The sequence below is a fragment of the Sesamum indicum genome, linkage group LG16, assembly GCF_000512975.1.
Source record: "Sesamum indicum cultivar Zhongzhi No. 13 linkage group LG16, S_indicum_v1.0, whole genome shotgun sequence".
In the NCBI taxonomy this organism is placed as follows: domain Eukaryota; kingdom Viridiplantae; phylum Streptophyta; class Magnoliopsida; order Lamiales; family Pedaliaceae; genus Sesamum; species Sesamum indicum.
In genome coordinates this window covers 1,196,710-1,209,611 of record NC_026160.1, presented here as the reverse complement: position 1 = coordinate 1,209,611, position 12,902 = coordinate 1,196,710, and the positions used below count along the sequence as shown (strand labels likewise).

The window sequence follows — 12,902 nt, the reverse complement described above, 5'->3', positions numbered from 1 at the left end:
TATATTTAATAGTTTAGTTTTTGGTGTTATTTTATTATTAAACTAAAATCAAATTAATAAATGCGGTACGATTTTACTCTAACTTAAAATTACAGTCTATTAAACAAATCATAATAAACAATTCGACTCCATTTAATTTGGACAGTTTGAACGATTTTGAATTTTTTTTTATCACCCCTATTGATTATAATATTTTTATTATTTTGTTACCTTTTACCATTTTTATTTCTCTACATTTATGAAAAACTTATTATTTAACAACTTATATGAAAAGTCAAATTCAAAATGCATTTTGACAAAATTAAAGAATATATTCAGCTTGCATTTATTAAATTTATTTTTTTTCTGAATAATTAGTAGTTGTTTTACTAATATTTTTTATTTAGTTAAAAATAATGACATGATTGGAGTACATGATTCTTTTTAATTATCGATAAATTATGAAAGTATACGAGTCTTTTTTAAATTTTATTTTTCATGTGTGGGAATTTTTTATCCACTTAATTAGATTTCAATAAAACTTAATAGTCAGGGACCATAGTAAGATTCGTTTAAAAAACGAGAGATTATTACGGTGCATTTGATAGATGAAAGATTAAAATGGGGGTGAAAGTATAAAACAAGAACAAATGACGAGATTTGACCCGAAAAAAAATGTTCATTTCATCGTAATTTTCTCTAAGTTATTTTTTGAGAAAAATGACATCTGAAACAGAAATTAGTAGTTTTTAAATAAAATTTTTTTCTTCTCAATTAAATAAAATAAAAGCATGATTACGATAAATTTTTCTAAAATTTGATATAATTATAAATACTGCTTATTGTTTGGAAAAAATCAATACCCCTTGACGTTTGATGAGATTATGTAATATTTGAATGAATGTTTGAAATTGTCATCCTTGTTCCTACAGTATTTTTTAAAAAAAAATTGAAAAAATAAAAAAGCCGAATGAAATGGATTAAAAAATTACAAATTTACAAATTTTTTTCACTAAGTCCATAAAAAACATTTCAAAATTTTTTTAATAATTTATCTGTAAAATTATAATTTATAGTTCATAAATACGTTTATATCAGCTCATAATAAAATACATAATACCTAATAAAAATTAACAAATTGAGTTAATTGTTATATTCCCGTTAAAATCAGGGTATTGCGAATTTCCAAAGAATTTGGAGGGCTGGTTGGGATTTAGTTTCTTCTTTTGTGTATTATCCTGATAGTCATTTGGCGAAAGCATCATTTGCGTTGACTGTAAATTAAATAGGGAAGGTGGCAGCAATGATGTCGTATGGTTCCAGATTCTTCACAAAAGCCCTCTTCACCAAATCCAAGACCGCTTCTAGTTCTTGCACAGCGCTCTCCCTTGTGAGAACCCACTTCGCTTCCTCTACTTCTCTTCCTCGGGTTCGAGCGATGGCTACCGACTCTGCTGCCTCTTCACCATTCAAGAAAGTCCAGATTCAGAGAGAAAACACGGTTAGAATGCTTCGCCTTTTGGGTTCCATTATTCGACTGCATAATGGAGGGAGTGATCGATTTTTCCATTTGCTTTACACTTATTCATGATTGGTTTCCGTTTGGGTAAAGAAAGATTGGGATTTTGGTGAATTTTATAACTTTCTGGGCTTTTTGCTGCGATTCAGTTGTGTATAGTGTAAAATTAGTATTTCGTGAATTTATTTACCGTGATTCTGTGTATAGCTTTGACTTGGATGAAAAAGTATGACATTTTTGCTAAACATGAAGTAGCGTAGGTTTGTAACGACAAGTGGTAAAGATTCGTTGCTTACAATTTCTTCAAGAATAATAGGCCGAACAAATATGATTACGAAATAACGATAAAGTAATAGTTAATGCATTCTTTTTTTGTCAGTAACCAATTAATTTGTTAAGCATTTTTACCAAAAATTATAATTAGCTTGTTTCTGTTTTTAATTTTGCTTCTCTTTCTTGGTCTGGAAATCCACCAAGTAGACATTTGACGCTTACGTGATTGGCAAAGACAATGCTCCTGGGATTGTTGTGCTTCAGGAATGGTGGGGTGTTGATTTTGAGATCAAGAATCATGCTCAGAAGATTTCTCAGTTCGATTCAGGCTATAAAGCTTTGATCCCAGAGTAAGAAACAGTTACACCACCATGCGAGTTCGGCTTGGTATCATTTTGCTGATGCCTATACCTGTCATTGTCATGATTTGATCCTATAAAAGTATTAATCTTGATTTCTCATCTGATATTTTATGCAAACTAGTTTGTACCGGGGAAAGGTTGGTCTGGATGTTGCTGAAGCACAACATTTGATGGATGGTCTTGATTGGCAAGGAGCCGTAAAGGATATTGAAGCCTCGGTTAATTGGCTGAAGACAAATGGTTCTCAGAAGGTACGTGACTTCGTGACCAGTCTCTTGGGGTTATTGCCCATTACATTATCAATTTATATTCTTAAGTGTTTAAAGTATTATATTCTTTGTGGCAGGAATCTAAGTTCACTGTTTATAACTTATTATGAGTGTCCATACTTGTGGCTAGCATATATATTTCTTTTGACTGTAGTCCCTTTCTTTTCCATTTGAATTGGTATGTTAGGAAATATGAGTCATATGAGGGGCCTCTATTTTTGCCAGAATATCTTAATTCAACTCATTATCCGAGAGTACTGTGTTTATTGTGTTTCTCACGCTTTATGGTCTGTATTGCTTGATACCTTTTATGTAATTTGTCTCTCTAAAGCGTCTTATCGGGTGAAATTTATTCTTTCAAACAAAAACTCAAACAAAAAGCATCCTAAAATCTAAATTGGAAAAATTGGCAAAATGACAGCACTGTGGTCCTCGAATTGTGGAACTGCGGTGCCAGAGAGGAGCTCCAGAAGCATGAAGGAGAATTCGGCGGTAAGTTAGTTCCATAGTGCTGGAAAACCAATCCGAAATTACTGAACAGACAATCGGAACAGAGAGGCATTGCCTTGCCACCAATACTGAGAAGTAGTGCTCCGCTGTGTGCTCGAAAGCTGGCAATATAGGAGTTTTGACATTTTAGGCTAATAAATTTTCTATTTTGCCCACGAACAAGATTGAAGAACTATAAACATTTAGGGCTCTAAATGGGGATTTTGAGACTAGAAAAATTCAAGTTGAAAAGACATTAAGAGTGCGAATCACATTTGTAAAGACAAAATTTCCACTAACTCTCAAGAGCAAGATCATCTTATCAAGATCTCCTTCTTCGTGTTCTTGTTTTCCTCCTTTTCGATTTTGTCAATGTTGAGTACTCGTTTTGTCATGACGTTGTACTTATCGATTATGAACTAAATTCTTTTAGTAGACATTTTGATATAATTTGAACATTAGAATCTTTTTATTGAGTCGAATTAATTTTCTTTATTTTGCTAGAGTTTGTTGTTGTTCTTAGCATGTTTAAATACTAAACAGCGTTTAATTGATTTGATGTCATGAAGGAACCTGGAATGAAAATTACATCATATTTAGATACTGAACCCCATAAGACAAAGAAGGAACGGTAACGAAAGCTTGATCCTATGTAGAATTCGGATGAATTCCTTGATGTTTTGTCAATCAGTTGATGTTTGTCATTTGCTAATGAGAAATTCATACTAAATATTGGTTGAGAAATTTGACATAAGTTGGGAAACTGTATCAATACTTAGGAGGTTATTCATCCGTTGCATACATAGTTAGATTAGGATCAATTTAAGTAAAGAGGATTTGGTTTCCTGTAAAAAAAAAAAGGAGGATTTTGTTCAAGTGAAACGAAATTACCCTGGTCTTTGCTTAATGTTTAGTTCTTTTGGCTGCCACTTGAGTTTAGAGAATAAGATAAGTAATCATTCAATTTTGATCTTTCGCACACGTGAATCTTTGTTGCCTTGTGGCGCAATGTTATGTCAAAATTGAATTTTGAAAATGGACGAACTTATGGGACAATCAAATTCAAACTAAGCAAATGTATACCAGATGAAAACATATAGTCCATATGTGCATACATAGCTTGCAGTTAATTTGCTCACTTTAGTAAAATTAAAACTTGAGAGGTTTACCGAAGAAGGTTGCCTGGAACTTATGGTCTCCTCAACCTTTCAACTTCATATACGTTCCAGATTCTATTATTTACTTTGCATTTTTATATTGTGTAATACTGTGAATACCTCTGAGAAATACTTTAGCTGAACATTAAACCACCGCCATCCTCTTCGAACATCTTGAAGCGCAAAGTCGATATCCTTGTGCTAGGGTATCTGTACTCTATTATCTTTCCATCTGATGTCATACAATTAGAATCACTATTTCTAAAATAACTAAGATAATAAAAAACATTATGTTATTACTGGGTGGTGGGTGCTTGTGAGGGTTGAAGGAAAAATTATTCTTGGTTGAGAAATAATAGATTAAGTTTGGGAATTTTATGAAGATATAGGATGATCCAAGAGTTTACTCAGAGACAAAAAGAGCACAGTTTTGTTTGCATGTCAACATTAACCCAGTGAAGCAAAACATTCTACCACTTTTCCTGATCTTTTGAACTATGCTTTAATCCTTCTCGGTGGTGGCCTTCACCATTTTGATGCAATTCAAGATTCATTCTGTTCCTCCTTGTGTGATGCTTTTTTTTTTTTTTTGGTGCTTCTTGCATTCAGCCAAATAACGACTCCTCTAAGAATAATAAATTTTGATTTATCATTTCAACATCTTATGTCCTAGCAGAAGTTGCAAAAATTTGTATTGCAATCATACTCTTTGGACATTCTTCATAGATTCACTATCTTTCTTTCTAGTAGAACTATCGTGCTTGATCATGTCAGAAGGATCTAATCTGACCTTTGTGAAAAGAATTTTATTTTGCTTAATATCATTTTATTAAATTATTAAGTGATATAAAATTGGTGAGATGAATTGATTGATTCCTACTAATTTGTATAAGATTGGCCTCAATAGGTTGGTGTCACTGGATATTGCATGGGTGGTGCCCTTGCTATTGCAAGTTCTGTCCTGGTCCCTGGCGTTGATGCTGTGGTAGCCTTTTATGGAGTGCCTTCACCAGAGCTTGCAGATCCGGTCAATGCTAAGTCACCTGTGCAGGCTCACTTTGGTGAGCTTGATAGTTTTGTCGGATTTTCTGATCCAAAGGTATGATCAAGAGATTCTTAAGATACTTATATGCTTGTACTTAGAACTCTATTTTCTATGCATCTTTTTATGTTATATCACTTTGTTATTTACAACCTCAAAACAGCTTTGCAATTTCTATATGCTAACTTTGAAATGCTCATGAGCTTTTTGGTAAGTTCCCATACTTTTGTAACCAGCTACTAGTGTAAGCAAACAAGAACCTCAAAGCTTTTGCTTATCTTGAGAGCTAGGAATAATACTTAAATACATATAGGCAGGTACCTTCAGGGTGAACCAGGGTAGTAACCCTTTTTGGTACTTTGTGTTTAATCTTAACTTGATCTATTGAAGTAAGTGTGTATTTCTTCATCAGTCACATTGAGGATGTCCATAAAGTTGTTATTTTTGTATAAGGGAGATGTCTTGTGTTCAGTGTGATATAAACCTGGCTCTTTGTCTACTCCTAGAAAAATTACTGTCATGGTTCATAGCTCACAGGAGCTCCAACTGTCACCCTGTTTCACCGTTGAGTCATTGACAATGCTCAATCAAAAGAAATATCCAGTAAGATATCTATATATGAGTGACTCTCCGGTTTGTTGTAAGCTGTTGGCTCATGTTTGACATTGTAGGTTTATCAGGCATTAACGCCTTTCTGAAGAACATTCAAGAAACATCAATTTTTCAAACATCAATGTTTGACATTGGCATCATTTGAAGGGGTCTTTGTTTTATTCCTATTTCCTAAATCACGAGATTGAAGAGAATTCAGCAAAATGTAAATCCATCACCAATTAAAACATTAAGACTACTCTTCCAGTGACTGTTAGTATGAGTTCTAGATCCTCGTTCTTCCTGCTCTTATCTGTTAGTTCCATGCCTAATCAACCATAAATAGCTCTAAGACCTAAGCGACAAAATGATATACATAAACCATGCAATCAACAAAAGGTAACTCATTGGAGCATTTGAGCCATGGACATACCCTGAATTTGATTGTGTTTGAAGAAAAGATTCATCTGCTCTATTTGCAATTTCTTTGTATTCCTGTGGTATGAAAGCCAAGGAGCTTTAATAAGGATTTGAATCCTAGTGACTAATGCATGCATATGAGATGAAGGACGATATGTTGCAATTACAGAATATTAATGCATAATAGGTTGGATACCCTCACATATTCTCAAACTCAATGGAAGAATTCACTAGTGTGATGTTTCAATTTCCACTGTGGATATTATGCAAAGACTGACAGGAAAAATATTGGTTTGGCAATGAAGGTGAAATTTTCGGTGCTAATTCTGCCTTGATTTAGTCCTAATGGCACTGTGAGCTTGCTCTATGTTTCTGCAACATTTTAGCTTTAAATTGTGGCTGAAAAGCCGACAGTTTTAGTTGATGAACAAATTGTTTAAATCGAGGTCGTCTGTGTATCTTATTTCCCGGTTTTGAACTTTGTTTCCAGACTGGGAAAGCTTTAGAAGAGAAGCTGAAGGCATCTGGAGTTCCCCATGAGGTATACATATACCCTGGAGTTGCCCATGCCTTCATGAACAGTTCTCCAGAGGGAATACAGAGACGAAAAAATATGGGAATGAACGATGAGGATGCTGCTACAGTCGAGCTGGCATGGACTCGCTTCCGCTCATGGATGACTCGTTTCTTATCATCCTGAAACTCTGTGCTTCTTTACGGCTGCCATCTAATGTATAAACACATCTATGTTGACATTTCTTGTCGATGTTACCAATGATGCTAATACTTGTTGCATGTATTTACCGGGGCTAATAGTCGTTGTGTGCTGGGGTTTGCGGGGTACAGCATATGTTCAAATGGGTGTCCTTCTGCGCGTTTGGATTCCTGCATTTTATAAATAAAGATTGACAAGCTGTTGGAGGAGAAGCTCTGCTCATGTGAGGTTTGGTTCCAGTACTGAGTTTTACCACCTCCCACGTGGTTTGATGGGTTAAAGCTTTGTATTTAAGTGTGGGGAAATTCTAATCGACTCGATCAAAGTTTAATCAATTATATGATAAGTGTAATATATTTATCGTATTATCAGTGTATAATTTAAAAAAAATAATTAATTACACAGGACATGCGTGCTCTGTGTCTAAGTAACTAAATAAAATTGTTTTAAAATTTTTTGAAATATATAATTAAGAAATGGTAAAAATAGATTTCATTGCTGCCTTAAAAAGCATATTTATTATTATTTTACGTTATTAATTATTTTTCAGTTATTACACTTAGCATATTTAAGATTAGAATTAATTACACTTAATTTCCTCACGAAAATATGAAATTATACTGTTTTTAAAGAAGTTTTGAAGTTATTCTTCCTTCACACTGAATACTAATAAAAATGCTTATGCTTGGGTTGGGATGAAAAATTATATGGTTAGGGTTCAGACGAATAATGCTAACGCTAATAAAAAAGATTACATAAAATTTTGATTTTGCCTTTTATTCAATGTATTTTATGTATATTTTGTATTTATAAAGATATATATGTAATGTATATATGTGGGATACAAATTTTCTTTTACTAGGTATCATCGGACATGATTCACACGAGCATATAAAAAGAACTTTGGTGTGAGATAATAAAAAAGATTATAAAAGAACAAATTATAACCATAAAATGTAATAGTTGTAGAGAGTAAGGTGAGACAGAAATGTGGAATAGTGGATAATTAAGAGAAAAGAAAATATAACTATGAAATTATTAAAAAATATTAAAATTACTAATTTGATCAATACTTTTTAAAGAAAAGAAATAAACTAGAGAGTAGATTGGGACATTCAAAAATTAGTACGACACAAGATTTTTTTTATAATAATATTAGTTCTCGTCGCACGCGGTTCCCGCGAGCATATAAAAAGAGTCTTTGTAGGAAATGATAAAAAGAAATTAAGGTGTGAGAGAAATGTTAAGTAGTGGGTAGCTAAGAGAATATAATTGTGATATTATCAAAAAAGTATTGAAATTATTAATTTGACCAAATTTTGTTAAAGGAAAGAAATGAAATGAAGGGTAAATTTGGATATTCAAAAATTGTACGACAAAATATTTTCGTTTATAATAGTATAAATAAATACAAAATTATTACATGAAAATGTTAAATAATTTATAAAAGTAAAAATTGATTTGTTTTTTTGCCAACGACATCCTTTTTGTCCAAACTTAACGAAAGGATGTCAGGTGTACTGAATATTCGGAGGGGGTGTAGGTGTAATTTTAAAACTTTTATGCGAAAAAATATAATTTTGCATTTTTAAAGAGAGTTTAGTGCAATTAACCCTTAAGATTATTATATAAGTAGGATTTGTAATTAAATAATACCATAGCAATTAATTTTATTCATAATAAGAAAAATATTTAATTTAATATTTTTAACTATATTATTGAATCGATATAAACTAATTCTGTCAGTTATTATTATATAAAATATATTCAAAAGCATGTGAAATCAATACTAAAAATACATGGGCTACACTCCTGCCAACTGGTTACTACACGATCGAGGGGCATCACCTCGACCAGCAGAAGCAGCCGGAGGTGAGGGCGCTTTGGCTCGGCCACTGCGCCCGTGGCTTCATGCCGTGCGCGTTGACGAGGTTGATGGCCCCTTGCCTACTATGGTCTCAACAACTGCTCCCCTTATCAATCGTTGCCCCACAGATTGTGAGTTAAAAATGTAAACGAGCCGGATTAGATTAAATTTTTTACATCTCAATGAGGTTGACATAAGTGAGCTCGAGCCTGACCATCAAACATTAAGTTTAAGCTTGAGCTTAAGCTCACAAATCGAGCTCACGAGCTTGAATTTGTTGCTTTTTTTTTTTTGTAATAAAAAATATTATTATAAATAATAATATTAAATTTTAATTATTAAAAGCGTTCAAAAAACATATGCTACAATAATTTAATCTAATATTATGAATATATGACTTTATACTATCTTAATTATATATTTAATATTAGTTTAGTAGTCAAATAATTAGTAAAAGCATAGAAAATATGCTTCAAATTATATAAATACTTCACATATTGACCAAATAAAAAATAGTAATAAATGTTAAAAAATTCAATAATACTTCTAGTACGTCATTTTGAAAATATATTCGCCTAGATTTTTTTTTTTACTTGAACTATATAATGTATTAATTTTTTTAAAATATATAAACACAAATTATTTCCTAAAAATAAAATGAGAATGCTCCTGAAAATACATTAAAAAAATGTGATGATGACAATTTAAATTTTTATATCTTTCAATTATACAAAAATAATATCAAGAATTTTTTAAATCAAGCTGGAATTGATCTCATTTTAGATATATGTATATCGCAATATCACTGAAATAAGTAAAAATTATTCCACCATCAGTGTCAGTATTATCTCTAGATTAATCCATATAGAACACCAAATTTCGACATAAATTTATAAGCACTAAAATAGAAATATTACATATCATGTATCATGGTATAGATATATACCGACAAATAATATAAAGAATTATAAGTAATTGTTAGAACTCGTCAATTTATAAAAATACATAAAGCTAGTTGTATTTTCCGGAAGACCCTTATATAAATTTGTAAAAAGACTCACTAGCACAATATAATTTTTCGGAAGATCCTTATATAAGTTTATGGTCCGTATAAATCGATGACTCTATAAAATTACAAATATAACTAGGACAACTTAGTAAAATGTGATCCTATTGTTGTTTCCTTATTTTTAAAATTCAAATCCGGCCGTAGTTCATTTCTAACTTTTCTTATTGTATCCAAAAGCTCCGATTTTCATATTGCAATAAAAAATTGCTAAGAGTTGTTGCCGCTATGAGTGCTTCCTTCTGCGTAATTGATTGCAAAGGCATATTATCATCTTCAGTTTCATTCTAAATTGAATTTTTAACAACACTAACTACAATTTCTTCAAACTGTAGGCTTCTGAACGTGTATCGTTTTCATCCAGATAATCCGATGGGTGACTGATATTCATTTTGTTGCAGTAACCAAGGCCATTAATCATCTCACATTCTACATAAAATCGAAAAAAATCTCTTTAAATTAATAAATATTAATTTATCTATTAATAAATACCTCGTTAAATTAATAATTACGTTATCCCTATGTTATTATTTTATAAAGATTTTACTATATTACTATAACTATAAAATATTGTATAACAATATATATACCATTAATTACAATTTATAATTAATATACATTATAATTGAAAACATACATAATATATATATATATAGGGAAAAGTATTATTTTAATCCGTTAAGTATGTCTAATTTTAATTTTAGCCCGATAACTATGTCCATTTTTGTTTAGATCCAGTAACTTACGAAATTGCTTACTTTTAGTCCTCTGACAGATTTTCGGACAATTTTACTCCTATGCAACTTTTGAAAGGCAGATTTAGTCCATATGCACATATAGGGGTAAAATTGTCTGAAAATCTTCCAAATAATGAAAAGTAAGCAATTTCATAAGTTACTGGACCTAAACAAAAATGAGCATAATTATTGGAACAAAATTAAAATTAGGCATACTTAGCAGACTAAAATAAAACTTTTCTCATATATATATTATAAATTTATTATTATTTTAAAATCTAAAATTAATATTTCTTGTGTAAGGAGACTTTGTTTAGTTCTCTTTTTTTTTTCCCTTTAATTTTAACTTAAGTTTCATTATTATTCACCAAATACATAAATCATGAGTTTTTGCTTTTCTTATTCCTTCAATATTCTAAATATAGGAAATAAATTTAAAATCATAAAATGAAATTACACTATTTTGAAAAAGGTGTAATAGTGATCATCAATCCTCAATTGATTAATAATACCCTATGCATTAGGCAACCACAACCTAACCTTTGCCCACCTTTTCAAAGTCCCTTTTTTTTTTAAATTATTATTTTTAAAATGAAAAATTAAACAAAGTGAAAAGGAGACAAAAACATGTCATATGAAAAGAAAAGGCAAAATAAAGTTTTTTTTTATTCTTTTTTTAAAAGAAAAGATAAAATGGTACTTTTTTTATTTTTATTTATTATGTTAAATTCAAATATAATTTACCTGTAAAAAAATTCCTTTTCTTTTTGAGATATTAGCATTTGATAATATTTAATTCTTGTTCTTGTATGATGTTTGTTTTTATGAAAAGTTTACATGTTTAATTTTTTAAATATTTTAATAATTTAAAATTATTTTAGCAATAACTTGTTTATGTTTTAGGACAAAATAAAAATATAATAATTAATTGGTAAAATTACAAAAGTTAATCTTTCTTTCTAAATTTATTTTTTCGTACCAGATGAAGAAAGTATTTAAAATTTACTTATATTTTAGTCGTACCAAACAAATTAAAAAAAAGTGTTATTTATTTTATGTCTCAATCCTTTTTACTTCTCCCCTCTTTTCCTTTTGTTTCATTGAATCAAATCAAAACCTTAGTGACTTTGTGTTACCTTAACCCCTACCTCTCTCCCTTTTATATTAGGCTTAAATGCATAAAATTCTCCTGTCTTTTAAAAAGTCTTTTAAAAATCCCTCATATTTTAAAAATAGGTTAAAAAAACTCCTCTTTGTTTTCGATCCTTTCCGTTAAATCTAAATAACGATATTAATTTTTATACAAAATGATCGTTATACCCTACTTAATAGCCGTCAGATCTAATCAATTAATCTTAATAGTTGAATTTTAAATTTATAAAAAAAATCAATTAAAAATATATATTATAAAAAATATTATTTGAAAAAAAAAAACAAAATTAATCCCCACCACCCTCATCCCTACCCCGACCCCACTATCCACCGCCACCTCCCCCAATCACCCCCACCCCGCCGCCTCCCCTACACAACCCTGCCACCGCCTCCCCTCTTCCCCCACCACTCCTGCTTCCGTTCTCCCCCTAAATTTGGACGATGTTAGAACAAAAAAGAGGGCAACGACGCTGGTGTTGTCTTTCTGTGGGCGACGCCAAGACCCTCGTCGCCCACATGAGGTTTTTTTAGTCTATTTCGAAAATACAGGAGGGAAGGGATTAGCTTTTTCAATAAAACACATGGGGTAAAATGCATTTTTGCCCTTTATATTATTTAATTGAAACATTTATCAATACGTAGTTTGGATTATTTATCAAGAATTTATATTGCGTTTTACATTATGATTCATATATACCTTAAATTTATAGACATAAATTCATATGATTTATACATGTAAAAAGTATTTTACACCACACAATATACATAAATTTTAATAAAAAAATGAAGGACATAACTATTATAAAAAAAAATGAATTTATCTAGAAGATGGAAAAAATAAATTGCTTATATTTAGTGCCCATAATTAAACAATAACGACAACAACACGTTAGCAAAATTTGGGTCCCATTAAATACTAACGAAAAAGTAAAGGTTATCAATAAAAATAAATTAAGTGTTAATTTCAATATTGTCACATATTATATATATTTAATAACAAAATAATTTATTTTATCATAATAATAAGTTTCACAATTTTAATATGCAATAATTATTCTATAAGGTACTGTCTACATTGTTCGATGGGATTAATGTGTGATAAATTTTTTGGCCTCTTCAATGATTTTTTTGTTTTGTCCCTCATTTAAGACATAGAATTACAAGTATATCCCATGTCCGAAAATCAAAATCCCACTTTCTGAAAAAAAAAAATCGAAATTTTCTCTATTTTCGTCCAGGTTCATCCTTCTCGCCGTCAATGTAG

At 30.7% G+C, this 12,902-nt stretch overlaps 1 protein-coding gene across 1 annotated transcript; it reads left to right on the top strand.

Annotated features, from left to right (window-relative positions):
• LOC105178517 (protein usf) lies at window positions 1,233–7,110 on the top strand. Its single transcript, XM_011102005.2, has 5 exons — window positions 1,233–1,480; window positions 1,979–2,121; window positions 2,255–2,384; window positions 4,956–5,147; window positions 6,592–7,110. Exons 1-5 carry the CDS (start codon window positions 1,283–1,285, stop codon window positions 6,799–6,801), a joined length of 873 nt encoding a protein of 290 aa, XP_011100307.1. The 5' UTR covers window positions 1,233–1,282; the 3' UTR covers window positions 6,802–7,110.